At 39.4% G+C, this 26,530-nt stretch overlaps 4 protein-coding genes and 1 long non-coding RNA gene across 7 annotated transcripts; 4 read left to right on the top strand and 1 right to left on the bottom strand.

Moving 5' to 3' along the window:
* Positions 1-276: 276 nt before the first annotated feature.
* LOC119982743 (conserved oligomeric Golgi complex subunit 4-like) lies at positions 277-10,921 on the top strand. The gene is made up of 3 exons (XM_038826270.1): positions 277-1,866; positions 5,706-7,285; positions 10,052-10,921. The coding sequence occupies exons 1-3, from the start codon at positions 465-467 to the stop codon at positions 10,679-10,681; spliced, it is 3,612 nt and encodes a 1,203-aa protein (XP_038682198.1). The 5' UTR covers positions 277-464; the 3' UTR covers positions 10,682-10,921.
* On the bottom strand, positions 2,284-5,411 carry LOC119982741 (RNA-binding protein CP33, chloroplastic). 3 transcript variants are annotated; one of them, XM_038826267.1, is made up of 5 exons: positions 4,932-5,411; positions 3,663-3,764; positions 3,226-3,531; positions 3,072-3,141; positions 2,284-2,802 (listed from the first exon to the last, which is right to left on the bottom strand). In XM_038826267.1, exons 1-4 carry the CDS (start codon positions 5,352-5,354, stop codon positions 3,079-3,081), a joined length of 894 nt encoding a protein of 297 aa, XP_038682195.1. In that variant the 5' UTR covers positions 5,355-5,411; the 3' UTR covers positions 2,284-2,802; positions 3,072-3,078. The 3 variants fall into 3 exon arrangements, with proteins under 3 accessions (XP_038682195.1, XP_038682196.1, XP_038682194.1); XM_038826268.1 differs by having other exon boundaries at positions 2,284-2,742; XM_038826266.1 differs by lacking the exon at positions 2,284-2,802 and having other exon boundaries at positions 2,817-3,141; positions 4,932-5,409.
* A 1,103-nt stretch (positions 10,922-12,024) lies between the features above and the next one.
* On the top strand, positions 12,025-13,947 carry LOC119982544. The gene has a single exon (XM_038825991.1). It carries the CDS (start codon positions 12,207-12,209, stop codon positions 13,638-13,640), a length of 1,434 nt encoding a protein of 477 aa, XP_038681919.1. The 5' UTR covers positions 12,025-12,206; the 3' UTR covers positions 13,641-13,947.
* Positions 13,948-19,078: 5,131 nt separating this feature from the next.
* On the top strand, positions 19,079-20,102 carry LOC119981629. The gene is made up of 3 exons (XR_005464205.1): positions 19,079-19,334; positions 19,547-19,611; positions 19,713-20,102. It is a non-coding gene; the product is annotated as an uncharacterized LOC119981629 (long non-coding RNA).
* Positions 20,103-23,428: 3,326 nt separating this feature from the next.
* On the top strand, positions 23,429-26,043 carry LOC119982725 (transcription factor GTE7-like). The gene is made up of 4 exons (XM_038826247.1): positions 23,429-25,105; positions 25,201-25,411; positions 25,513-25,635; positions 25,736-26,043. The coding sequence occupies exons 1-3, from the start codon at positions 23,444-23,446 to the stop codon at positions 25,563-25,565; spliced, it is 1,926 nt and encodes a 641-aa protein (XP_038682175.1). The 5' UTR covers positions 23,429-23,443; the 3' UTR covers positions 25,566-25,635; positions 25,736-26,043.
* Positions 26,044-26,530: the final 487 nt, after the last annotated feature.

The raw sequence follows: 26,530 nt of genomic DNA, 5'->3' as shown, positions 1-26,530 counted from the left end.
CCAAGACAGTATATTCTATTTCAGTTCAATGGCATCCAATAAAATTTCTCCTAACCTAAACAACCTTGTCATGAGCCGCAGAGCAGGCTTTGAGTGGGTTGGCATTTGACAAGGTTGGGCCACCATAAGAATAGGCCCTAATCAATTGAATGGCCCGGTCCTTTCTGGTTCAGAGCCCAATTTCGATCAGCTCCTCTTTATGAGCCCACTAGGCCCATAACTACTGTTTCTCTCGGAAAAGTAGAAAACCCTTCGTGTTCGTAAGTAGATCCTCCTGATTAACTTCTGTCATTTCCATTAGTACGAGATTCAGTCTGGTTTAATCGAAGCGACTGATTCATGCTAGTTTGCTTCGATTTTACATTCAATCTTCGGTGAATTGAAGTTCGATGGTTGGCTCCAGAATCTTGATAAATCATGGTTACAGCTAGTTTCCATTGAATCTCCATTGTTGCACCGAAAGCATGTTCCAACAGTTCGTTCATCGTTCCAACAATACCGTGGCAACTGTTGCCCGCTGTTTTGCTCTCCCGGCGAAAACCCAGTCGTTGTTCTTCTATTCTTCATCGCAACAACAAACGCAGCTGCAAAATCCAGAACCTTCAAAATCTGATTCCAAATCCCCAATTGGGTCTCCATCTAGAGTGCAGAAACTCATCGCCTCCCAATCAGATCCCCTCCTCGCCAAAGAAATCTTCGATTACGCTTCTCAACAACCCAATTTTCGACACTCCTACTCTTCCTACCTCGTTCTTATCCTCAAACTTGGCCGCTCCAAGCACTTCTCCCTCATCGACGACCTCCTCCTCCGTCTCAAATCCGAACGCTACCCTGTAACCCCAACTCTTTTCTCCTACCTCATTAAGGTATATGCCAATGCGGATTTGCCCGATAAAGCTATCAAAACCTTCTACACGATGCTCGAGTTCAATTGCAAGCCTTTACCCAAACACCTTAACCGCATTCTTGAATTTCTTGTTTCTCACCGGAGCTATCTCCGGCCAGCGTTCGATCTATTCAGGATTGCTCATAAATACGGTGTTTCGCCGGATACTAAATCTTATAACATTATGATGCGGGCTTTTTGTCTGAACGGGGATCTCAGTATTGCCTACCAACTGTTCAATCAAATGTTTAAGAGAGATGTTCTACCGGATGTGGAGTCGTATCGGTTGTTAATGCAGGGGTTATGCAGGAAGAGTCAAGTTAATAAGGCTGTAGATTTGTTGGAGGATATGTTGAACAAAGGCTTTGTCCCGGATACATTGAATTACACAACTTTGTTGAACAGTTTATGCAGGAAGAAGAAGCTAAGAGAGGCATATAAGCTTCTTTGTAGAATGAAAGTGAGAGGGTGCAATCCAGATATTGTTCATTACAATACAGTGATATTGGGTTTCTGCAGGGAAGGGCGTGCAATGGATGCTTGTAAGGTTCTCCATGATATGCCTTCAAATGGGTGCTTGCCAAATCTGGTCTCGTACCGGACTCTGGTCACCGGACTATGTGATCAAGGAATGTTTGATGAGGCAAAGAAGTATATGGAGGAAATGATGTCAAAAGGGTTTTCACCACATTTTTCTGTTTCTCATGGTTTGATGAAGGGATTCTGTAATGTTGGCAAGGTTGAGGAAGCATGTGGAGTGCTGGATGAACTGCTTAGGTTTGGGGAAGCTCCACATCTGAATACTTGGGTGATCGTAATACCTAGGATTTGTGAAGTGGATGAAGAGAAAATGGAGGAAGTTATGAAGAAGGTCATGAAGGTAGAAATAAAGAGTGACACAAGAATAGTGGAGGCTGGTATTGGTTTAGAACAGTACCTTATACAGAAGATACGATCTACATCAAGGAGATCAACCAGAGGTTGATTGTTTATATCTTATTAGCACTCAGATCTCTCAAATTACATTCCTTTGATTCTTGTTAAAATCAGAGTGCAGAAAGCTCCTTCAATGACAACAGGATCTAAGAAGGCCAAGCTTATATTTACATTGCATAGACGTATCTATGTGATTTGAACTTGTGAAGACTAGGTTGCCGTTTTCATCTTCTGTGATAAAAATTTGTATATGAAACGATGATTGTTTGTCAAATGTTGTTTGCCACTCTTATATGGTCTGACTACTTATTCTTCAACATCAACATGGAAAATTTTTCATGTGTGAAATTTTGTGCGCACAAGTCTAACTGTCTGAGTTTAAGCCCATATCGGATGGACAAAAGGCAAATTTGTATAGTGTGGTTCATGGATATAAAAAAACACATGGAAAATTTTTCTCCTTCTAGAATTCTACTCATTTGCTCACTTTTTCAAATGAGTTTATATAGAATGTTAGCCTCCCAAAATTACACAAAAACATGTTCAAGTGGGATGTTTCAAACACAATTTACGTTACATGGTGTCCAAAGTACTGAATTTGGAACGGGCATCCAGATGAACATGATAGCAGGTATATTCATGCTTGTTCATTTAGAAATATTCAGTATCATTCATCTTTATAATTCCCCTTTTCCTCAAGACATTGAGCTTTCCCACCCATTGCTGACTCCAGTTCCTGAACTCTCAACACCCAGAAACATAGCAGTTCTTCAATCTCTCTTCTTCAGGACCTCTAGTCAGGGCAGTCCCCCCGTACCGCTGCCATTGCCACTCTCATTGCCTAAGCAGGGGTAGACCCATCACAAAGGCTGTGGCTGCAACAGCCACTTACACACACACGCACAGAAACGACACAGCGTCTGTTTTTATGTTCAAGTTCCAAGCAGTCGCAATATCAGAATTCAGAAATCATGAAAGTACTGCAAAGAACAAATGAAATACTGACTTCAAACTCAGAGACGATGGAAATCATCACAGCATAATAACGTCTCATCATGAAATGATCAGGCTAGTACAGAGAGTTTAAATCTACTGGATACACTGATCAACTGTGAAGAAACAACTCATTGCTAATACCAATATTACTTTCTTGAGTATCCATACTAAAGGAAGATACAAAATTTTGATTATGGTGGGATACCATGAGATATCTGAATTTAGGCTCAAAATGCTCCAAAGTCCAAACTACCTGAAATTCATGTAAGAGTTCCTTGTTTTTCAATAATTTCTCTAACAAGTAGTGTCCTGCTGCGAAATTCCTACAAGAGAGATTTGAATAGGTTATGGTATAGATCATAATATATAAGCCAAATGAGGTTAAAAGTGAGGGTAACGGACTTAACTGTTCCATCTAATTCCATTGCAGCATCACGTTCTGAGGCTGAAGAAAAGGAAAGAAACCCATAAGCTCGTCTTTTCGCCTCCTTATTATCGTGTAACACCTTCACACTAACCACAGTCCCAAACTGACTAAAATGATCCTTCAAATCTTCAGGTTTTATATACCAGCCAAGATTTCCCACATATAATTTGTGAGGGCTTTCATAGATTAGATTTTTCTTTGGTGCTGAATTCAAGAACTGAGGGTCCCTTCCCCGAGTATTCATGTCAACGGAAAATCTAACACGCATCTCGCGTCCACCAACATCCTTCAAAGCAGCAAGGAAGTGTCAGTCAAAATAAACAAAAACATTTCATTTAATCCTAGATGAGTATAAAAAGAAAAGGCCCTATCAAAAAAAGAATATAAAAAGAAAAAGCGGCTAGATTCACACTTAACAGATCCATCAAGGGCAGAAATTGCATTTCTCGCAGAGCTTATTGAACTCATTGTCACAGAACCACATCCTCTACTTATGCCTGTCTCTGGGTTCCGAGAAACCTGCAATCAAATCAGTAGAATAACAGTCCAAATACAGTTCCATTGCATAATCCAAGAAGTCTCCTACTCATGGCTTCAACATCATAAACAATATTACCCAGAGCAAAACTGATAAGTTCAGACTTCAGATTCTACTACAGATTCAAAATCTGTACTTGATAAAACAGAAGTGTTGTATTGAAATTGTTTCTCAGATGATATTTCCTCCCTTCAGAATCGCATAGTTTTTGCTCCATGTGATAAATGATAATCAAAGGCAACATCATGCTTATATACTCATCCGTTCTCTTGGAAAGAGTCGACTGGTATCCAAAAATTAGCATATCCCAAAACATAGAAACGAAAACAACTTGAAAAGGTGTTGTACACCTTTCCTTTGTGAAAATTTTTTTATCACTGTTGTTTCTATTATGATTCCTTCCCCAAAGAGTAATAAGATATCATACTAAATTAGTAATTTCAAATCATATACTGATTCCAGAGAACAATATGGTGTCATGACCTTGCTTTCAAGGTTTACTTTTTGAAATTCAAACCAACACTGTTGGTCGCATTCGGTATTCTAAAGCACGAGACTCACATGGACTTGAGTACACTCTGCATACATGTATTTGAGGTGTGTGAAATGGTTTAAAGCTACAATTTATTGAAAGTATTAAACAAATTTTGTGGGGATTTCATATAAACACACTTAATAAAGTGAACACTTTTTTTTTTGGTATCCGAGACCCACCGGACAGGAAATAACACCGGAACTACCGGGCGTAAGGGTTAAACTTGTGACCTCTCGCATTTCCAAGGAGGTACCACAGGCAACTAAACCATCCCAATCAAAGCTTCTTTGTCCACGATTGGTGTATCATAAAATAGAACCAAAATTGATTAACTATAAAATTGAGAGATATTGGCATACAACCATTAATAACCTCTCATATTTCTGGCTAACCTTTGGTCACGACTCACAATTAACAAGAAGGCGTCTTATTCACCTGAATTTCAATCTACTCATATTGGGCAGGGACTCAACTGGAGATTTAAGTGTACACCCACGTAATTCTCAATTCCAAAAACCTTTTTTTCCCTGAATTTATAATTGTATGATTCCAAAGTAAATGTGTGCTTGAGGAAGAAACAATGAAAAGAATATAAAGGGTATGGTTTGTTTACCTGAAGAGATACCACCGTCCCAAATGGCTGGAACATTTTAAGCAATTCTGCAATGTCGCAGCTCCTTGGCAGATTGCACACGTATAATTCACAAGGTGCAAGTTCCTTCTTACTGTAAACATTTCCGTTAATCTCCTTCACATACTCCTCGTACTCAATATCCTCCTCAGTCATGTCTTCCTCATCCACAACTGCCAACACTGCGAAATTCCCAATTCGTTTCCGCTTGAGAAATGGACAAACTAACAATGAAGTAAACTTTCCACTAGATTGAGAGAGGGTTAAGCAAGATTGGCTTCGACATAGGAAGCGAGCAGACGAAAATAGAGAGAAGGATTTTGTTGATGCGACCACTCCTCTGATTCGGTCGTTCTGTAGCAGAGAAGAAGACGGAGCTGCTGCAAGGCATATGGTAGACGCCATTGATAAGGAAAGACTAAACAATGGAACGTACCCGAATCCCAAATACCTATGCAATGAATCAACCCTATATACAATGAAAGTATTCGGTTCGGGTTAGTTATCAAAGACTATCCGAACTTGGATCCGCTAAAATGCGGTTTTCAGGGGGAAGTGAACCGGTTTGGACCCACCCGAAAAATCCTCCACTGCAAGACTAATGGACAACTCGCTCACTGATCCGGCTGGTCGACTCATTTCCTTCGTCGTCAGTTTTCGATACATTTCTCCGATGAACTGATTGGTGATTTTCACCCGACGCAATTAATATCAAAATGTCTCCGACAACACCCAATGGATCTGCGGCCAAACCAGCGGAGGAAGACGAATCGACAGTTACGGCCACCCCATCCTCCTCCATAAAATTTGGGACGGCGGAGGCTTTGGAGCACGTGCGTAGCCTGACAGACGTGGGCGCTATGACGCGGCTGCTCCATGAGTGCATAGCTTACCAGCGGGGGCTGGACCTGGAACTGGACAACCTCTTGGCCCAACGTAGTGACCTCGATAAGCACCTTCTCCACCTCCAAAGATCTGCTGAAGTTCTCGAAATTGTGAAGGCCGAATCGGACCACATGGTCTCTAATGTCCGCTCCACCTCCGACCTTGCCGACAGCGTCAGTGCCAAGGTCCGTGAGCTAGACCTTGCCCAATCCCGGGTCAACTCCACTCTCTCCCGCATAGACGCCATCGTTGAGCGAGGCAGCTGTCTCGACGGCGTAAGGAATGCTCTGGATTCCCAAGACTATGAATCTGCAGCTAAGTATGTGCAGACTTTTCTTCAGATTGATGCCAAGTACAAGGACTCTACGTCAGATCAGAGGGAGCAGCTCCTCGCTTGTAAGAAACAGTTGGAAGGGATCGTCAGAAAGCAGCTCTCTGCCGCAGTGGATCAAAGGGATCACCCGACGATTCTACGATTCATTCGCCTGTATCAGCCTTTGGGTTTGGAGGAGGAGGGATTGCAGGTCTATGTTGGGTATTTGAAGAAGGTGATCGCAATGAGATCTAGGCTCGAGTTTGAAAATCTTGTGGAGTTGATGGACCAAAGTCATAACCAGAGTCAGGTAAACTTTGTTGGGTGCTTGACTAATTTATTTAAGGACATTGTCCTGGCTATTGAAGAAAATGACGAAATTTTGAGGAGTCTTTGCGGTGAGGATGGGATTGTATATGCTATATGCGAGCTTCAGGAGGAGTGTGATTCGCGGGGCTCTTTGATCTTGAGGAAGTACATGGATTATAGGAGATTGGCTAAATTATCTTCTGAGATTAATGCTCAGAACCAGAATTTACTTGCTGTTGGTGCACCTGAAGGACCAGACCCAAGAGATGTTGAAATGTATTTGGAGGAAATACTGTCATTGATGCAACTTGGTGAGGACTACACAGAGTTTGTGATTTCAAAAATCAAAGGATTGACTTCAGTTGATCCAGAGTTAGTCCCACGAGCTACAAAAGCCTTTAGGAGTGGAAGCTTTAGTAAAGTTGGTCAAGATATCACAGGGTTCTATGTGATCTTGGAAGGATTCTTTATGGTGGAGAATGTGAGGAAAGCTATTCGGATTGATGAGCCTGTGCCTGACAGCCTTACAACTTCCATGGTGGACGATGTTTTTTATGTTTTGCAGAGTTGCTTAAGAAGGGCAATCTCCACCTCTAATATTAGCTCTGTGATTGCTGTACTAAGTGGTGCAAGTAGTTTGTTGAGCAATGAATACCAGGACGCTTTGCAACAGAAAATGAGAGAGCCAAACCTTGGGGCAAAGCTATTCTTGGGTGGTGTTGGAGTGGAAAAGACTGGGACAGAGATTGCAACAGCTTTGAACAATATGGATGTGAGTAGTGAGTATGTCCTGAAGCTCAAACATGAGATTGAAGAGCAGTGTGCGGAGGTTAGTGTTCTACTTCCTCTACCCTGTTATTTTGTTTCCTCTATTCATATTTTTACATGCTTGTAATTTGGTTCCTGTTGCTTTAGAAGGCAAGTTAGGCATGTTATTGGGAGACTTAGGCCAACATACATATGTAAATTGCATCTCAAGTTTCTGCCTACTCATATAGTATTTGATGTTAAAGGCATATGCCTTTTTAAATTTATCTGAGTCAATGAACCAATTTTCTAGACATGGAATGGAACACAAACTTAGGGTTGATAACAAAGTTCGTCGGCATATGCGTGAAAATAAATTTTTGTAGAATTTTTTGTCGAATGGTTGATAACAAAGTTCGTTGGGGCATATGCGTGAAAATAAAGTTTTGTAGATTTTTTTGTTGAATGGTTTTGTAGTATTGAAAAGGCACTAAGGGAGTGCTACTAGAAGATACATAACATTGTTAGAGTGTGGTGAAGAACGGAACTGTAGACTACTTAAAGAATCTGTAGAAAAAAAAATTGTTTGGAACATAGATGAATTAAATATCTATTCTGCTTTCCAGGATAAGAAACTTCTCAACCTCATTGATAAACTGTTTCATAGGCTTATCATGAGACCTTTTTAGACATTAAGTTTTCTTAGTTTTGAAATAAGCATACGTTCAGAATCTTCAGATGATCAAATCTCTGAGTATTGGCTGGAAAGAAATAACAGATGCTTTCCTGAGAAGGAGACTGAGTTGCCAGTTTTTAGACAATTGGCTTTCTACATCCAAATTTTGGGCATCAAGACAATACGACAACTTACGTGAAATGTTTAGTCTTGATGTAACTTAAGCCATGTTGCTTAAGTTTTTGTTGTTTGATCTCTTGTCTGTGCTTTATTTTCTTGTCCTCTGTTCTTGATTGGCGCCATCTATGTGCCCTTAATAAAATCTTTATCTTGCATCTATAAAATATAGATGAATGAATCTCTAAGCTGATAAGTTCTGGGTGCAAATATTGACTGGTAGAGTGGTAGTTGCTTGTCCAAACATTTGTATAATCTGTAATGTCAGGTTAATTGACTGAAAAGTTAGAGACTAATTCCGCTGCCACAACTGATTGGCTCAGTGAATGATAGCAAGTGAAATATCAATCTTTACTGATTATTGCTTCGATCATCAGCAGTTATGATGTCGGGTTTGATATACTTGAGAAGTTATATGGTCCATCTAAGGCTGGTGTTACCAATTTTCTTTTGTGGCCAATCAACCACAATGCTTTGCGTATCATTTAGTGAAACTCCAAGTTCAAATTTCTTAACTTTATCCTCAGTGGTGATCATTTGGCTCAACTCCTTTTCTAGCTGTAATTGGCTCTAGGGCCGAAAAATATCAAGTTGCTCTGGGTTTCGTAAAGTTTCAACTTTCATGGGATCTATTTAATCAGTGCAGGTCGCAGATGAATAAGATAGATTGAGATTGAATTGTGGACATATCCATTGAGAACAATGTGATATTTAGCCTTACGGTCTGAACCAAATGAAGATATTGCTGAAGAGTGGAAAATTGTGAAGGTTGTGGTTAAAATATTTACGAGTCTAGTTACTTTAAGAATTGTACTTTCCTTTTGTAACAATGTTCTTGACACTTTAAGTCTTGAAACTATGTAATATCTGCTCTGTGCCTTGGTAAATTTTTTCTTCAAAAAAGAGTCTAGTTACTTTAAGAATCTCTCTGGGTGTAAACGTTAATATTTCCTGCTAGCAGATTTGGTGTCCTATTCTCAAATGCATATAATGTCTTATGCACTTCGTGTAACCAGGAATAAGCCACCACTTTATTATAACCAAGGTGCCCACTGTGTGAGCTAATCCTAATTGGAAAAGAAGAGAAAGGTAGCCACTAGCTAACTGCTTTAGGAAGGCACTTGAGCTCTAACATGCAATAAAAAGTATATCAAAAGAAAAGAGATGATCACTGTATCCCTGCTTAATTTACCCTATTTGGACTTAATTCTAAAATGTTGGAAAGAATGACACTAGTATAGCTGGCAGCCTGGACCCTGAGTCTGTGAAGCTTTGCTGCTTTTAATTAGAACCTAATGTCTCCCTTCATTTACTTTCCTCCATCCTGCTTAGAATCATGGGGCTTCGTTGCCGAGGTGATCTCTATGTCTTAGATTCATCCCTATGGCGAAGTCACTTTTCTGTACTCTACTCTTTTTGGTTTAGTTCAAAGCTTGAAGTGCTTATGGATGAGATCAGTCCTCCACCTGAAATTCTTGAATGGTTACTGTCACCATTTTGCTTTGTTTTGTATGAGCAACTATCATTAGGTTTAGGTATAATTGAACGTCAACTGATTACTTCCATCATGTCAAAGTGGTCATTTTCTTCCAACGTATTCTGTGTTTGATGCTGGAAGAGAATGTAAGCAGTTTGAAGTCCTTCCTGAATTGACCAATTTGAGAGTTCAGATCTACATTTGGAAAAGAAGAAAAAACATTTATGGATAGTCTTCGTTTTAATACTTTCTTCTCATCATTTACCTAAGATTTCCCTTGAATCGACATGCCAGCTTGGTATAATATCTCATGTATGGGATATCATGTGTGCAGAATCTTCTATTTGAATGTGAATTATGCCGCATCTCTTATTGAGACTACTGATTTGTTTGGTAGATGCTGATTTGTATTCTTGTCGTTGAATTTTTTTTGTTTTCTAAATTTTGCTAACTTTTTCCTGGTTTAAAATTAATCCACCGTTAAAGCATGAACAAGTCTTGCTTTCTTTTCTCCCCAGGTATTCCGTGCTCCGGCGGATCGGGAAAAAGTGAAATCTTGCTTGTCCGAGTTGGGTGATATGAGTAATAATTTCAAGCAAACATTAAATGCTGGCATGGAGCAACTTGTGGCGACTGTGGCACCCCGGATTCGTCCAGTGTTAGATGGCGTGGCAACGATCAGCTATGAGCTATCAGAGGCTGAATATGCTGATAATGAGGTTAATGACCCATGGGTCCAGAGGCTTCTGCATTCTGTTGAGACTAATGCAACATGGCTCCAACCACTAATGACTGCCAACAACTACGACTTATTTATACATTTAATAATTGACTTCATCGTAAAGAGGCTTGAAGTGATCATGATGCAGAAAAGATTCAGTCAGCTGGGAGGTCTTCAGCTTGACAGAGATGCAAGGGCTCTGGTTAGCCATTTCTCCAGCATTACGCAGAGGACTGTGAGAGATAAGTTTGCGCGTCTGACTCAGATGGCAACCATCCTCAACTTAGAAAAGGTGTCGGAGATTCTAGATTTCTGGGGTGAGAATTCAGGACCTATGACCTGGAGACTAACCCCTGCTGAGGTTAGGCGAGTGTTGGGTCTAAGGGTTGATTTTAAACCTGAAGCAATTGCTGCTCTGAAGTTGTAACCCTTATCTGGGTGACTGGGTAGTTAAGTACTGCAAAACAATCTCATTTGCTATAGTTTTTCTCTTTTCTTTCTTCCCTATTGTTGATGATGAAAAGATCCAAGTATAAGAGAGTCCTCCCCTCCCTAGCACTCTTTCGACATTCGCGTACTCGTCGCTCTGCTCGTCGAAAATGTTGTATCTTTGTTCTCATTGCCCTCAATTTTGCTTCTGGAATTTAAAAGCTTCTATTGTCTCCTATGTTTTTGTTTTCAGGACATTTAATCTTGAACCTCCAGTAAACTGGTGTTCCTACAGAAGTATATAAGTAGCTAAATTCGCACATCTAGAAATGCATGATGTCGTTGCAGGGGAAGCTCATAAGCAGTGCACCTGCTTCGAAGATAAATGGCAAATACTTCTACCTACACGGCTATTGCCATTGATTGAGCCAAGACTGGAGTATTATATGTTGCGCTAAAATCAACCCACAAACAAAGCCACAATCCACAATCGATTGACTAAACCAGTACCAAGATTCAAAACAAATTAGAGAGAAAAGAATCAAAACAAAACACTAGAAGACACAAGATATGACAATAGACTACGACCATAGACAATAGAGATCACGATTCACTGTATTTGAGAACATTACACTGTCAATGAGTTTTTGATCACGATTCACTATATTTGAGAATATTACAATTCTCAATGTGTGAAACTCACGATCAAAGTTTCTTTCTCAATGAAATCTCTCTCATTTCCTATTTTTCTCTCTTGCGACTGTAAACTGCTACAATGAAAAAATCCTTCAAAATTCCTATTTATAACAATTCTAATTCAAGTTAGATATCGAGCGCAAGATTTCCCGCTAAAACAATGTTCTTTTAGACACCATTATTTGCACCCAACACCAATTGCGCTTGAACGGAATCGCTTCCGATCGAGCGTTACTGCACTGCCTCAAGGCTCAAACTTATGTTTTGGGCCAATTCTCACATTATCCACCAGAGGTACGAGGTTCCCTTGTCAAACAGCAATGCTGAAGCTGCAAAAAAACCAACTTTTTGCTGAAGCTAAAACCATAGAGGTAATGACTGGTTATTAAAGGGCCAATTAGCCTCTGCTGTGAATTCAAAGAAGTCATCATCATGGCCAAATTTCGTCAATTCCACGTGGCAGTACAGATGTGACATCAATCAACAATACATTTCCCTCTCTTATCTTCTCTCAATCAATGCTCTCACTCTGGACCCCACCCACCTCATTCACCTATTCCAAAGGTCTTCTCTAACATAAGTATACATAACCTCCCATATCACCCTCAGACGCACACACTTACCCTCAAACACCTCCACCTGTCCCAAACCCTTCAAATTTCACACGAATTCCCATGCACCTACTGCTAACTCTGTCCCACCCCCAATCCCTCCAAGCACTCTATTAAACAAAATAAAACAATCTGGTTCACGCCTGATTATTTCTCTCCGTCTTCTTCTTCTTCTCCATGGACTACTAGGCACAAACCAAACCCAACTAAGACTCCATGGAAAACTACTACAATTCCTATCCAGAATCCGGCGGATCGTCTCCTCGGTCACGGGAGGTCGATTTTGAGAACCCGCCGCCGTGGGAGGACCAGCAAAACGGTTCTAACTACAAGGCCAAGTTCATGTGCAGCTATGGCGGCAAGATCCATCCTCGGCCGCACGACAACCAGCTCTCTTATATAGGCGGAGAGACTAAGATTCTCTCCGTTGACCGTAACATCAAACTCGCCGCCATGATTAACAAGCTCTCTGCCCTCTGTGGGGACGCCGACGTCTCTTTTAAGTATCAGCTTCCAGGAGAGGATCTGGATGCTTTGATTTCTGTAACCAGTGATGATGATCTCGAGCACATGATGCATGAGTACGATCGGCTTTTCCGCGCCTTGGCTAAGCCTGCAAGGATGCGTTTGTTTTTGTTCCCGGTACAACCTTCGCACTCCAGTTTTGGATCCGATGGGTCTAAATCGGACCGGGATAGGTTCGTTGAAGCGTTGAATTCTGGCCCCTCACAGCCTCCGGAGAAGACGGCTCCACCGCAAAACGTTGCTGATTTCTTGTTTGGGTTAGAGAAGGGGGTCCCGGTCCCTCCTCCGGGAGTTAAAATTAACGATCCGGTGCCTGAACCAGTGGTTCCGCCACCGGAAATGCATGTTGTGGATGGTAGAGTCATGGGGCCCGATCGCATAATTGGGTCGGATCCTTCTGTGGAGATTCAGAGGCAATTGCATGAGTTGCAGAGGTTGCAATTAAGAGAGCAAGAGCAAGCTATGTATAGGAGGCAAAGCGAGGATCATAATTTCGGAAACGAATACTACTTCCAGAAGATGCCGGAGAAGGCTCCAGCACCGAGTATGCCAGCAACAGCTCCGCCTCAGGTGACAGCCCCGCCGGGATATTGGTCGGAGAAGCATATCGGAGGTTATTCAGCACCGGTGACTACACCTGCACAACAGGAGCAGCCTGTGTACATGATTTCAGCTCCTGGCCCCGTCTACACCTCTCCAGTTATGCGACCGGCGACCCCCCAAACCAATCATGGTTACTACGCGATGCAGCGTGTGAACCCTGAGTTCTCCCGGGAGCAACAGATGTACAATGTGGTTCAGCCTCATATGCAGCAGCAGCAGCCGCAGCCACCGCCGCCCACGCTGCAACCTAATATCCAACCTCAACAGCTGATGGGAGTGATGCGGCCACCAAGTGGAGGCGCTGGAGTAGGCATGGGAGTAACAGATACAGGGTACGCACCAGTGGCGGTGTACGATAGCAATCTTGGGAGACAAGTGTACTACAATGCGCCCGGAGGTGTGATGACGCATCCTCCTCCTCCGTATCAGGGTGCTGGTGCGGCTGATATGAGACAAACACATACTGTTGGTTTGGGCCAGGAGGGTAAGGTTGTCACAAAGGTCTCGCAATCTTCGGTTTAATATATTTATGCATAATTATTATTATTATTCGATAAATAAATATACATATATATATGTATGTGTATATATATATATATATATATATATCATGTATGCACCATAATTATAGTGGATGTTACTTATTTTTGATGTTGGTTGAATTTGTGTTGGTGTGTATTTTGACGGGATTTGGGGGCCCTAGAATTCGTAGATAATTCTAGAGTCTCAAATTCTTAAATATGGACCATTGATAGAATCTAAGGGTTATAAATTCTTACACATCATCTAGAAATAAATATTGTATTATACACTGTATCTTAGAGAATCATGTCTATGGGATTTGCTTTTCAAATCCATCTCAGTGCACTTTAGATCTGCCATTTATCACCTTTGTCAGATTTCTTCTTCGTTGGCAACTCAATCTCACCAAGTTTTGACAATCTACTCCCACTTATCATTGGATTTTTGGTCGATTTTGCAAGTGGCCGTAAACTCCTGCAACTCTCTCAAGCACTGTTAGCACATTTGATCGGATTTCTGTCGACAACAACTTTGTCTCACCAGGATTTGGAAATCTTCTGGTGAGAATCTTGAGACTGAGTTGGGATCTTTAGGTTTGTGTATCAGAGAAGAAAGAAGGAAGCGAATTGATGGAGATTTTGATGTCATCGAATCACCAGTTATTTTGGACGGATCGAATTTGAACTTGAGGCTTGGAAGGGGAAAGAAAAACGAAAGTTACTTCTGAAAATAAATTAAATATTTTAATAAAAAATTTGATGAGTTGTACAATTCTTAAATGGTTAGATGTGTGGTGTGGTTGAGATTTTATGGATAACAAAGAGTACAGGCTTTTGAAAGCTAATTTATTTATAGCCGTAGGATGATAAAACGTGGCAATACATCAACCACACGATACGAATTGCGGACTCTCAGCCCCCAAATCCGTGCTTATGGTGTATTGAACGGATTTGAGTGTATTGTAATTTTCTATAGTCTACAATTCATATCGAAAAATTCAATCAAGTTCGAAAAATGAAAAAATAAAAATATTGATATGATGTGACACACTTCTCAAATCATTATATTTAAATGGTAAATTAAGAGTTTAAACGAATTCCATAATCCCAAATCCGAATTGGACTATGCCACTCATAGGACAAGAGTGTCCTTAATTTGAGGGTTGAAAATTGAAATGAGTATGTTTTATTAGTTCCCGCACCTGTGTTGCACATGACCATCAGTTTGATGCCATAACTAGGCTCTAGTCACAGTTGAGGTTCTGGGTATAACTAGGAATGGCAATTAAAAGCACTTTTGGGATTGATATTGATCAGATAATTATTAGCTTTTGGAGTGTGAATACAGATTGGATTAATGTTCATTTACATTTGTTTCTTGGTTCATGAAATCAATTAATGTTGTAGCTTTCACCTGTAAATAATGAAAGCAAAAGAAAGCACCTTAATTTCAGCCAGAAAATGAGGGAACGTGACATGAAAAGTCCCGGTTCAGCAGGGCAAGCGCACGAAAGCCCTAATTAAAGCTATTTACCGTTGACACAGATTGATATTTTTGTCTGATAAAGATAAATATTTTCTTTCTTCTTTTTTTATCACCTCTTTGTCAACACTATAATCTCACATCGGTCTCGTATAATTCAACTGAGTGATTTATAAACAAACCCATAACCTCTCACATCAATGACGAGTTTTATGGGTTTAAATATCATTGACGATAGTCTATGAAAAATAAAGTTTTGTAGACCCGATATATTCATAATGAACCAACAAACTCAAAATATACAATATTGTGAATGAGAATATCAAAACTCACTTTGGTGATTGGTAAATTATACTTTTGGTCTCTCACAGATAGGGGGTGTAACAACTCAGTCCCTCACGTTTCAAACGTAATAATTATATCATTGGTCTTTGTGAGTCGTAACTCGATCAATCTTGGGGGCAAATCGGGTCGGTCAATTTGCTGACCTGTCAAAAAAAATTAAACATCATCGTTTTTATAACTGATTTTGCACACGTGACATTTAGGTGTAACAAAATAGTCATTGACAAATTATCAGTGTATCAAACTAGTCCCATATAGATTCATATCAATGGAATTCCATACATACCATATTAATAAGTCTTCAAGAACATTCATCCAACAAAGAAGTCTAAAGGCATTAATACATAAAAAACAATTTAGTAGTTCTAGCATACTCAAATCATCAAACTAAAGTGTCAAGTATCTTCAAACATCCCTCGATGCATGATTGGTTGATTCTTGCATTCCATTGAACATGGATGTGTATTTCGAACCTGAGGTTCCAGCCTTCGAAGCTTGCTCTTAGTTTTTGCCTCATCATGCTCTAGTCTTCTCTTTTTCTTTGGTCTCCCAATCACAACCTTTGTTTTTGGTGGGAGAAGCACATCACCAGTCACCCTAGGCCACAAAGTATGGAATTCTATTGATATGAATTTATATGGGATTAGTTTGATACACTGAAAATTTATCAATGACTATTTTGTTACATCAAAATGTCATGTGTGCAAAATCAATTATAAAAACTGTTACGTTTGACTTTTTTTGACAGGTCAGTAAATTGACTGACAGGATTTGTCCCAAAATTGATCGAGTTACGACTCACAAAGACTAGTGATATAGTTGTTACACAACCCATATGTGAGGGACCAAAAGTATCATACACCTCTTCGGTGACATTATCTTTCAATATTTTTTTTTTCCATTGGATATGGAAAATGAGGGGCGGCTGTGGTGAGTCTTTAGAGTTAGTGCTTTTGCAACTGTTAAATTGAAGAAATTTAAGGTAATCCCATCATGCACACACTACTCTTTGTTCTGATCATTATTGTCGGCGGTGCGTATGTTGAGAATCATTATGCCCACACTATTTCTTTTTTCTTAACCTGAGTTGGGTTTTGAAAAATTTTTGTGCGCACATACATGACAATCATCAGAGTTTAAATCTATATCGAATATTCAAAAAAAATTCACTCACGATATCATTCTCAATTATAAAAAAACACAAAATGTAAAACCAAAAAACGTTACTATCAAAGATTGATATTTGACATACAAAAAACAAAAAGTTTGATATTTCTAATTGACAAAATTGTTCACAAAAAAAAAAAGTTGTTATCGCATTCACATTGTCAGTAGTGCATGATGGACAAGTGTCTGTAGTTGGTTATCTGTTACACTCAACAACGACTGATACAATAAAATACAATAGAAAAACAAGGGCAGCTGGAATTTCCATTACACGAGGTTATCAAAACACCCAATCATGGCCCCATTGGATTTGAATTCAAGCATCATCACCCCCAGAGTGTGTCACTTTCTTATCTCTCTCTCTTTTTTTCCTGGAAAATCATCGACATTTTCTATTCCAACATACGCGACTTGTCCGCTTTGTTTATGCCGAGAGTTGTTTTCTGGGTTGACTTGACTCTTCACAGCTTGGTAAAACTCTCAACTAACCTAAGAAATGCATTCAATAATTTTCTAACAGTTTCATTTATTTATTTTGGGAAATCTTTTGAACAAGTCACCTTACCTAAACGTGATAAATAAAAAAAAAAAAAAAAATTTGTACATAACAAATAATTTATTTATGTACTATGATTACATGTTTTTTTTTAGGTCGAACTAGGGGATATTTTGGATATGTCGACTTCTTCTTCTTCTTTTTCTGAGTTGAATATGAAGAAAAATCCAACCCAAACTCACTTAGATATCAAGGTTTTGTCCTTAGAGAAAAGAGATCTGTTTAATTGAGAGGGGTTAGATGTTAATTAATTTATAAAACAGTTTTTGTTTCCTCACACTTTTCAAAGGGTAACTTTTATCTTAAAAAAAAGAGTTTAACTTTTAGTTAGTGACAGGCAAGTCTTGTTTTAACTCTTAACGTTTCAAACATTGCAAATTGATCATTGAATTTATTGAGTCGTTCCATGATCATGTTTTTTATTAGTTCGGTCAATTAATGTGTTGAGTCGTTCCTTTCATTTGTTCCACCTATGCAATATATAGTTTATGTTTTTTACTTTTTGCTGCCATGTCAGTAATATGATAAAAAATCGGACCGTGGAACGACTCGATAAACGTTTGGAACGTAAAAAACTCAGGTGTAACTTGGTATCTATCTGTCATTGGTTAAAAATAACATCCACTCCTGTATCTTAGGAGTTAGGATTGTACATATGACTACCTGCTTTTCACCTGAAAAATTAGTGATTTTTTTTTTTTGTTTATCTTTGTGTTTTTTGTTTTTCTAAACTATTGCTTTATGAATCTCCTTATCCGAACAAGTTTTTATAATTTTCATTGGAGGAACAAATGAAAGGGACGGAATTTATAGACAAAAAAAGGTCTTATTATCATGCCATGATTGAGTTTTAACTCAAATCTTATCCCCACTAAACTAATCCCATGTTGGGCCCTAAATGTATTAAGAAAATTCATGGCCTGCCCAATACAAACTCAAAGCAAATTAAAAGAAAACTTGACCTATCTCTGCGTTTCCTCAAAAAGGTTGAAACTTTAAAATTTATGTTTTTACACAGAATTAAGGATTTTTTTAGTAACCGAGGATGATATATAAATTTATCCTTTAGACATTCAATACGGATCTACACTCGGGTCATCAGGTTCGTGTGCACATAATTATCCTACGTTAAATCAGGGTGAGTTGGACAATAGTCCAACAAGTGTCCACAAGAATATTGCTCCTATTGAGAATCGAACAGATGATCTTCTGAGTTCATACGACTTAGTCCTAGAAAGATTCACAAACTCCGTTATCACCCAAATGATTAAGAACTAAGATTAAAAAAAATAATAATTATATTTTCCACATTCCTAAAAGAAAAATAAAGAACCAAAAGCTCCATATTTTTTTATTTTTTTTTTTTGCCCAAAAGGCCCATCTGCCTATCTTTGTCAAGTGTTTGGGCTTACTGTGGCCCATGTTTAGTAAACCAGTATTATACTTCGTTGCAACTATGGTCCAATCCATCTAGTAAAGGCAAAGCTGCTGCAACATTACCAACTTTGGTTTGGGATGCTTTACATTGTTAAGAGACAAAAACTGCATTAAAATAATCAATTTCAGACCCAAAAACAAAACCTAAAATAGGTTGATGATATAATCACAACAGAACCCTAGCCATCCCCCCTTCATCAGAAAAAGACATATCACTGAATAAGACCCCGATGGTGTCAACAGATTGATAAAGACATTGTATGTATGTGTCAAAAGGAGGTTGAGCTCCACTCTTGAGCACATGTGAGCATAGAACCAAGCCAACTCAAAAGGTCCTTAATTAATATTGTTGTAGACACAAGCCTCCAAATCTGAAACAGCCTATTTTGACTTGAATAAGAAAACTTGGAATCTAAAGAAGTAAAATAAAGTGGAGAGCTCTTGCTTTCCAGTTTCTACATATTTCCTCTGGAAGAATAAAACCCAATTAATGAGTTCAGAATTTTTCTATTGTCAAAGACAAAAGGGATAAAGATGGATTCTGTGCCCAAAGTTTTATACTTAAATGTGAAAATTTTCTCTTTATCTCTCCCCGGACAATATATTCTTCCAACTTTCCTTCCAAGTTTTCCTGTATATATGTATCAGCGTCATATTGCATAAACCCACAAATCCAATCTTCAAACCAGTCATCTCTGCCTATCTGGGTAAATCTTCTTATGCTTCATCTTCTAAGTGTTAAGTGTTTTTTGTTTGTTTGTTTTTGTTTTTATTAGTTTCTTATTTCAATCAGGCTTGTGAATATTATTAGTGGATTAAGCATATAATAAGTAAAAGTTGAGATAGGATTAGATATTCTTACACCACTTAGGGTCATTTTAAGTTGTTCTTTATTCGGTTTTGAATTGATTAAGTACAGTAAGCTGAGATAGGAGATAGAATCCTGCGTCCACCACTGCCAGAGCGGAATTTTCTCAAGGGATGGTAATTGTTTCCCTACAAATTTCAATATATATATTTGCTGTATATCAAACCATATAGAGCATTGCTGTTTGATTAATGCACACTGTTTATACAATTTTCAGCCTTGCATGCAGGCTTGCAGCTAGCTTTATGTTGTTGTTGGCTCTCTGAGTGTTCCGACTCTCTTATTCGTCGCATCAATTGATGTTTTACTGAATGCGTACATGTTTTTATATATAAATGTTAGCTTCTGATACACAGATGTATATTACTAGACTCCATGTATTTAAGGTTGAGTGGTGAATGGAATGAAGTTTGTGGTGTAGGAGAGATTTTTTTTTTATGCATTTGAGGTTGGGAATTAATGTCTGTTGTGATGAAGAAGTTGAGTGATGTTCAAGTGAACTAATATGCTCAACAAAAAGCCATTAGTACTGCTATAAACAAAGCTAGTAGTATCAGACACACAATACACAAAGAGGAAAGAAAATCTTGCAGATCGAGTTAGGGTTCTTCGTTTCATTTTTTTCCTTCTCTCTTTACTGCTTAATTTCCTTGAAAAGAAGTCCCAAAATGCTTGTCCAAACCAAGTCTGATGCCACGTCTAGTAAAATACATTTTAGCTCTAGAAAAGTCGATTAATCTTGTTGGGTTTTGTCTACTTTCTGTTGAACAAACCTCAACAAGTTCTCTAAGCAACATATTTCAAGCAAATAGGTATTTTTTTGGTTAGCTTCAGTTGTTCTGTATGGGTAAATGAGAATCTCCTCGTGGTTACAAGAATCACTTTTGCGCCTTTTGAGCTTGGAACAGAGTATTATTTTCGCTTTATTTGAGTTTGTCTGTCTCTGAAGTTGGAGAGTAGGTTCTCATTTAGGATGAAAAAAGAAGTCGGAACTTTCATTGTTCGCTGCTGAAGACAGAACAAATAAGCTTTGGTTGGAATGGTGAGGTTGAATACAGTAATTCCTTACAAATGCAAGAAGTCGTAAGTTCAACTTTCACGCTTAGCAAATTTCGTTGTTATGCCCATAGGAGGTTTTGTGGAGTTAATTATCCTTCGTGGGTTTCGTCCTCGTTCTCCCCTCAAGGGCCCTGATGCCAGGGGATTGTGCTTATAAAGCCCAATGCTTATAAGACCCAGGCCCATGATCTCAAATTGATGGCTCCTCCCGCATGATACAACAGGGGAGGCTAAAGTTAGAGGAGACTTGAATATTTTGGATAAAAGTTTAGGCTTTCTTAGTTCTTTGTAGTTTGGGTTCTCTCCCTCTTACACGAGCATTCAATCGAAGCTTGGGTTTTTGCCCCGTTGGTTTGTAATCTTATCTTCATCTTGATTTCGTATCTCCATCTTTTGATTTTAGAGGTATTAGTATCTATGGATTTATATATCTTTGCTGGAGATTAGTTTGTGATTCCTGGTACTGAACCATTGATGTATCTGGTATTATTTGGTATTAGCCCTTGGTGGCATGTCTATGGTGTGATTTAGAGAAGATTTGTATTTCCTGTTACTTGTGTTCCTTCCATTTTAGGGGAATAGGTCAGCACCTACAGGTGCTGCATCAAGCCCGGTCTTACCTGTTGTCAGCCGGCTATCCGAGTTTAGAATTGTCATAGTTGTCCAGTGAGTATGTTGGACTGAGGAATTCTCGATTACCAAAAAAAGATTAACTTAAGAGAGGTCTGAAGGTTGCTCTGCATATGATTGTTTGTGTGTGTATTTTCATCTACTACATATGACCCTATACACATGGATATTTCATTTCCAAGACTAGTAGAGATGTTAAGAAACTTGAACAATTACAGTGAAATTGCCAAATGAGTTGGTGAAATGGAGTCTCAATTGAACTAAACATATTTGTTTTCATATACTCTCACATTTACTAACAGTCCCATTGAAAATGGCAGCAGAACTAAAAGTATCCACTTTGGATAAAGATTCTTGGATTGTGTTTCATCAAATTGACATTGACAATGCTATGGAACATATATAATTTTTACCAATTCAAGAAAGATTATTAAGTTCTTTCTTCTGTTTGTTTTTTTACTAGTTAAGAGACAACATTGAAGAGCTTGAAAGGGATTGTAGAGAGTGAAGTGAAGAGATGTGCAACAAAATGGATTTTATTTAAGTGATCTACACCAACTCAACTAATTAATCTAGAAATGTGAAGCCAACAAACCATGGGATCCCAAACCAAAAAGACCCACATGTCATCTATATATCTATATATATAGAGAGAGGAATTCTCTTACGTGCACTTAAAATACGCACTTATGTTTTCAACATTGATTTAAAACATGTGGGACCCAAAACAGTGTGTCATACTTATCATTTCACTCATCCAAACCTTAAAAAGTGGTGTATATTTTAAGTGCACAAAGGAGAATTCCTTTCTCTCTCTCTATATATATATATATATCATATATGTATACAATTTGAGGGGTTCCTCCATATCACCGAATGAGACAACTTATGACACTAAGTGTGTTATAATTTGAAGAAATTAGGGAGAAGTAGAAGATGGAGATAAGAATTTTTTTTCCCCTTAAACCACTTTAGGTATTGCTTACATTTTGGGTTCAAGGCTCATGTGATATATGACTTTATCATTCTAAAAAGCGCCATAAGAGTTATTATGTTGTGGCATGTTTATAAACCACATTGTTTGGTATTCAATAGGCGATACAAGACTTTAACAATGTGAGCTATCGTTCACTCTTATGATTCAAAAGTCAACCCGCTTATTTGGCATTAAAAAGAGAAACAAATATTCTTTTGTGAAGTGTGAATTATGTGGAATTATATAAGAGAATTAAATTTTTTAAAAATAATTGAAACGTCCACCTCATCTTCTCCTACATGGGGGAAGACCCTAAGCACTAATTCACCCCATCTAACACCTCAGTACCTCCTACGCATAACGAGTTGACAGCCTTACGCATCTCCTATCCCATTGACATCCTTGCCAATTCCATCCATGTTGAGTTTGATGATAGTAGTAGGTACGCATCTCCAACAACGTATGAACAAAAAAAATTGAAACGTTTGAATATTCGATAACCGAATCGAAACTTATTTGCTTTACCTATCTAGCCAACCTTAGAGGTTTTTGAGAGACCACATGATGCCTATAATAATACAAAAGCTTTGATGTTGGTATTGATGAGGGGATTTAGCAAGGTTGACATAGGTGCAAGAGTAATTGCCTATGAAACACATGGAAATTGTTTGTGTTTTTTTTTTTATTTTAAAAATCATTATTCTTTTTCTTCATCTAAATTTTTGAATATTCCAATCAACCTCACCTGAAATGAATGATTTTAGGTCTCAGAATAATATCTGATGATGTAACTAAGGTTAATTATGGGGGTCATATATGTAATTTCAAACAAAAAATCGTGATAGAAGATTCTCAAACAAGGTTAATTTTGTAATTTACAGTCCCAAAGCTGGATTCAAGCCTCAATCATTACTTCACATTGACGATATTACCCCTAACAATTGACACGGTACACCCCACGCGTTTTGGGCAATACCGCCCTCCGTGCGCGTTACTTTCCCGCTCACGTCGGATTACCCAGTTGGTCTTCCGCCACGTCATCTCGCCGTCGGACCCCACATGCCGAAATTTTCAAATTGCCCCTAAATTCGAGCCAAATTCACACCAAACCAAAATCTACGAACCACCTATCCAAACCTAAAGAGCAGCGCCAACCGTCGAACGATCACGAAGCAGCCACGTGGTGACCCATCAAGATCTGAACCGTCGATGCCAGATCATCTGGTCAGTTTGTTGGGCAGCACCAAATCGAATTCCACCGTACGATTAAGAGAGATAAATCAATGAACAGTCCAGATCTTACCCAGACTTTTCACGGGCAGATCTCATCGCCTTTAAGATGCCACCCTAGCCTTCATCTCTTCCTCGCTCTGAATAGGGTAGTCTCTCAAACCCTAACGTTTCATTCTGCCTCGATTTTGCGATTCCGATTCGACGCCTCTTTGTTTTGGCGGCGCGTGGGATGGTTTAGTGGCGCGTGGTGGTCGCGCCTTGTTTTGATTCATGGTTTCTGGTTCACCTGCATTGGAGAATCGTTGCCGGAACTCTGCCGGCACCTGGTCGGGCTGCCCCGAGCACCTTTTCACATGGCTTCTGCCGTCTTAGCCAATCGGAACGAACCTGATTGGACGCAGCCGAGAGGTGGCGCTAAATTCATGGGAAAAATTCCTTTCTCTAACCCTAACCCTAAATTTTCTAAAAAAAGACAATTCCTCGCAGCACATGCCGTTGACATTGATGAATCGCCGGCCGTTACTCAATCGGTTGCATCTGATGACGCTTCTTCCATAAATCGGAGGCCTAGCGATGTCAATTCCGGTGGGTACGTCACTTTCAACGTAGCCTCGTACTCGAAGAAGGAACTCACTGAGCTCAAAAGCCGCCTGCTCTCGGAGCTCGAGCAGATTCGGCAGTTGAAAAACCGCATCGAAGCCAACGATTTCCACATCAGATCAAGCTCAAAGGTTTTGCCACCAAAAAAATCAGCAAACAAAAATATTTCCGGCAACAAGCGTCCCGTGCCATCTAGCTTCGGAAATGATTTTAAGAAATCGACTTCAGATCCGGAGATTGCTCCACTGATGAAGGGTTGTGGCCAAGTCTTGGCGAAGTTGATGAAGACCAAGCACGGCTACATCTTCAACAAACCGGTGGACGTGGTGGGGCTGGGACTTCACGATTACCCTGACATTATCAAGCACCCGATGGATCTAGGAACCGTGAAGTTAAAGCTGGGTAAGAATTTGTACGAATACCCTCTCGATTTTGCCGCCGACGTGAGATTGACCTTCAACAATGCGATGGCTTACAATCCTAAGGGCCACGATGTGTATGTCCTTGCCGATCAGCTCCTTGGAAGATTTGAGGAGTTGTTTCGTCCGCTGAATATGAAATTGGGTGATGAGAAGCGGCAAGAGCGGGATTACCATGAAGAGTTTCAGTCATCTTCTTGGAATCGTAGTGAGCCAGAGAGGGTGAGAAAAGATAACGACGACTATGTTGCACAAAAACCTTCATCTGAGCTAGAAATGAGGAACCCAGCAAGCGTCTCAAACCCTGATCCGAATGCACAATCGACGACCATGCAGATGCCTGTGAGGACTCCATCCCCGATGCGAGCTCCACCTGTGAAGTCGGTGAAGCAACCCAAGCCAAAGGCAAAGGACCCGAACAAGAGGGAAATGAGTATGGAAGAAAAGCACAAGCTGGGACTTGGTTTGCAGAGTTTGCCGTCAGAGAAGATGGAACAGGTTGTTCAGATTATAAGAAAGAGGAATGGGCATTTGAGGCAGGACGGTGATGAGATTGAGCTCGATATTGAGGCGGTGGACACAGAGACTCTTTGGGAGCTTGATCGGTTTGTGACCAATTATAAGAAGATGGTTAGCAAGATTAAACGGCAACATCTCATGGGTATCAATGTACCTGCCAATGAAGTCCACAAGGTAAATTCCATGCTTAGTTCGACATTGCTCCCTCGATGCATTTGCTTATTTTTTCTGTTGAGTAATGGTGATTGTCGATGTATAATCTTTAATAGGAGGAGGTACCTGCAAATGAGAGAATTGAAGTTGCAGCTGAGCCTAAGAAGCTGAAGAAAGGGGATGCTGCTGGAGATGAAGATGTGGACATTGGTGATGAGATGCCAATGAGCAGCTTCCCACCAGTGGAGATTGAGAAGGACAATGGCCATGCCAGCAGTGATTCAAGCAGCTCCAGCAGCTCAAGCAGTGATTCATCCTCATCAAGTGGTATAATCCAAATCTGAGTATTGGACTGTGGTGGATTGATGGTACTGAAATTATGTGCCAGACAAATGAAAATGTTTTGATTGTATGATGCTGCATTGCAGATTCAGATTCAGGGAGCTCGTCAGGGAGTGATTCTGATGATGCACAATCTTAACATTTCAGATTGTGAAGAATGAGGAATGAGGTAGAAGGGACGCCTTGAAGTTTTAAGTGATATGGATGAGGTATATGAATTGTGAAATAGTTTTCTTCTCTGGTATTTTTGATTACTTGTTTTTACTTGTTTCTGTAACTTGGCTTACTAGGATGTCCTCTTTTCTACAGGAATATGTTTGTGTATTCTCGTGCTGAACTGGCTTTGAAAGAGTTGATTGATGGCTTTTGGCTGAAAGTGTGGTTGACATGGTTTGCATTTTGTGGGAGAGGAAAGGCTTGGAAAGCAAAGGGAAGAAGTTCCAGTAGGTTTTAGACTTGAGAAAGGGTAGAGAAAAGTAGTGAACAGAGTTGTTTAAGTAGTTAGAGAGAAAATTAGAAGGCTTGAAATACCCCTTTTGTACACATTACAACACTAATACATGAGTTCATCTTTGCATTGTCAAAGACTTTTGCAATTCAATCCTCCCTTTTAACAAGATAATTTCCAGTGTCTAAAAACCCGTTTATAATGTGAAGATAAAAATTAAAGATTTGAGTTTTTGAGTGCGAAGGGATGCTTCATTTCCTTGACAGTGGAAGCTGGGGATGTGAAGCCAACTCCTTGGCGGTGGAAACTGGAAACTTGTCATATAGTACTGGGAATGCATATTCTTGATGGATATTTTTTTGTAAGTAAGAAGGAAAAGGATGGAGTGTATTAGTTTAATTTGAACTTTTGTGCTGGGATGCAAAGCATGTGACTTGTGAGATGAGAGGTTGCCAGCTATGATGCCAGTGCATAAGGTAAAAGAATAATGCTTGAGATACAAAAATGGGAAATCTATATCGTGTTTGTTATTGACTTATTTGACATATGTACATAGATTTTTGGATAGAATGAGATCTTATTTTGGGTGAATATAACATTACTCACATAAAAACCAAAAGAAATGTGCTTGTCATGAGCTAAAAATATTAAAATAC

This window comes from Tripterygium wilfordii, chromosome 17 (assembly GCF_013401445.1).
Source record: "Tripterygium wilfordii isolate XIE 37 chromosome 17, ASM1340144v1, whole genome shotgun sequence".
NCBI lineage: Eukaryota > Viridiplantae > Streptophyta > Magnoliopsida > Celastrales > Celastraceae > Tripterygium > Tripterygium wilfordii.
This window is presented reverse-complemented; position numbering and strand designations above follow the sequence as displayed.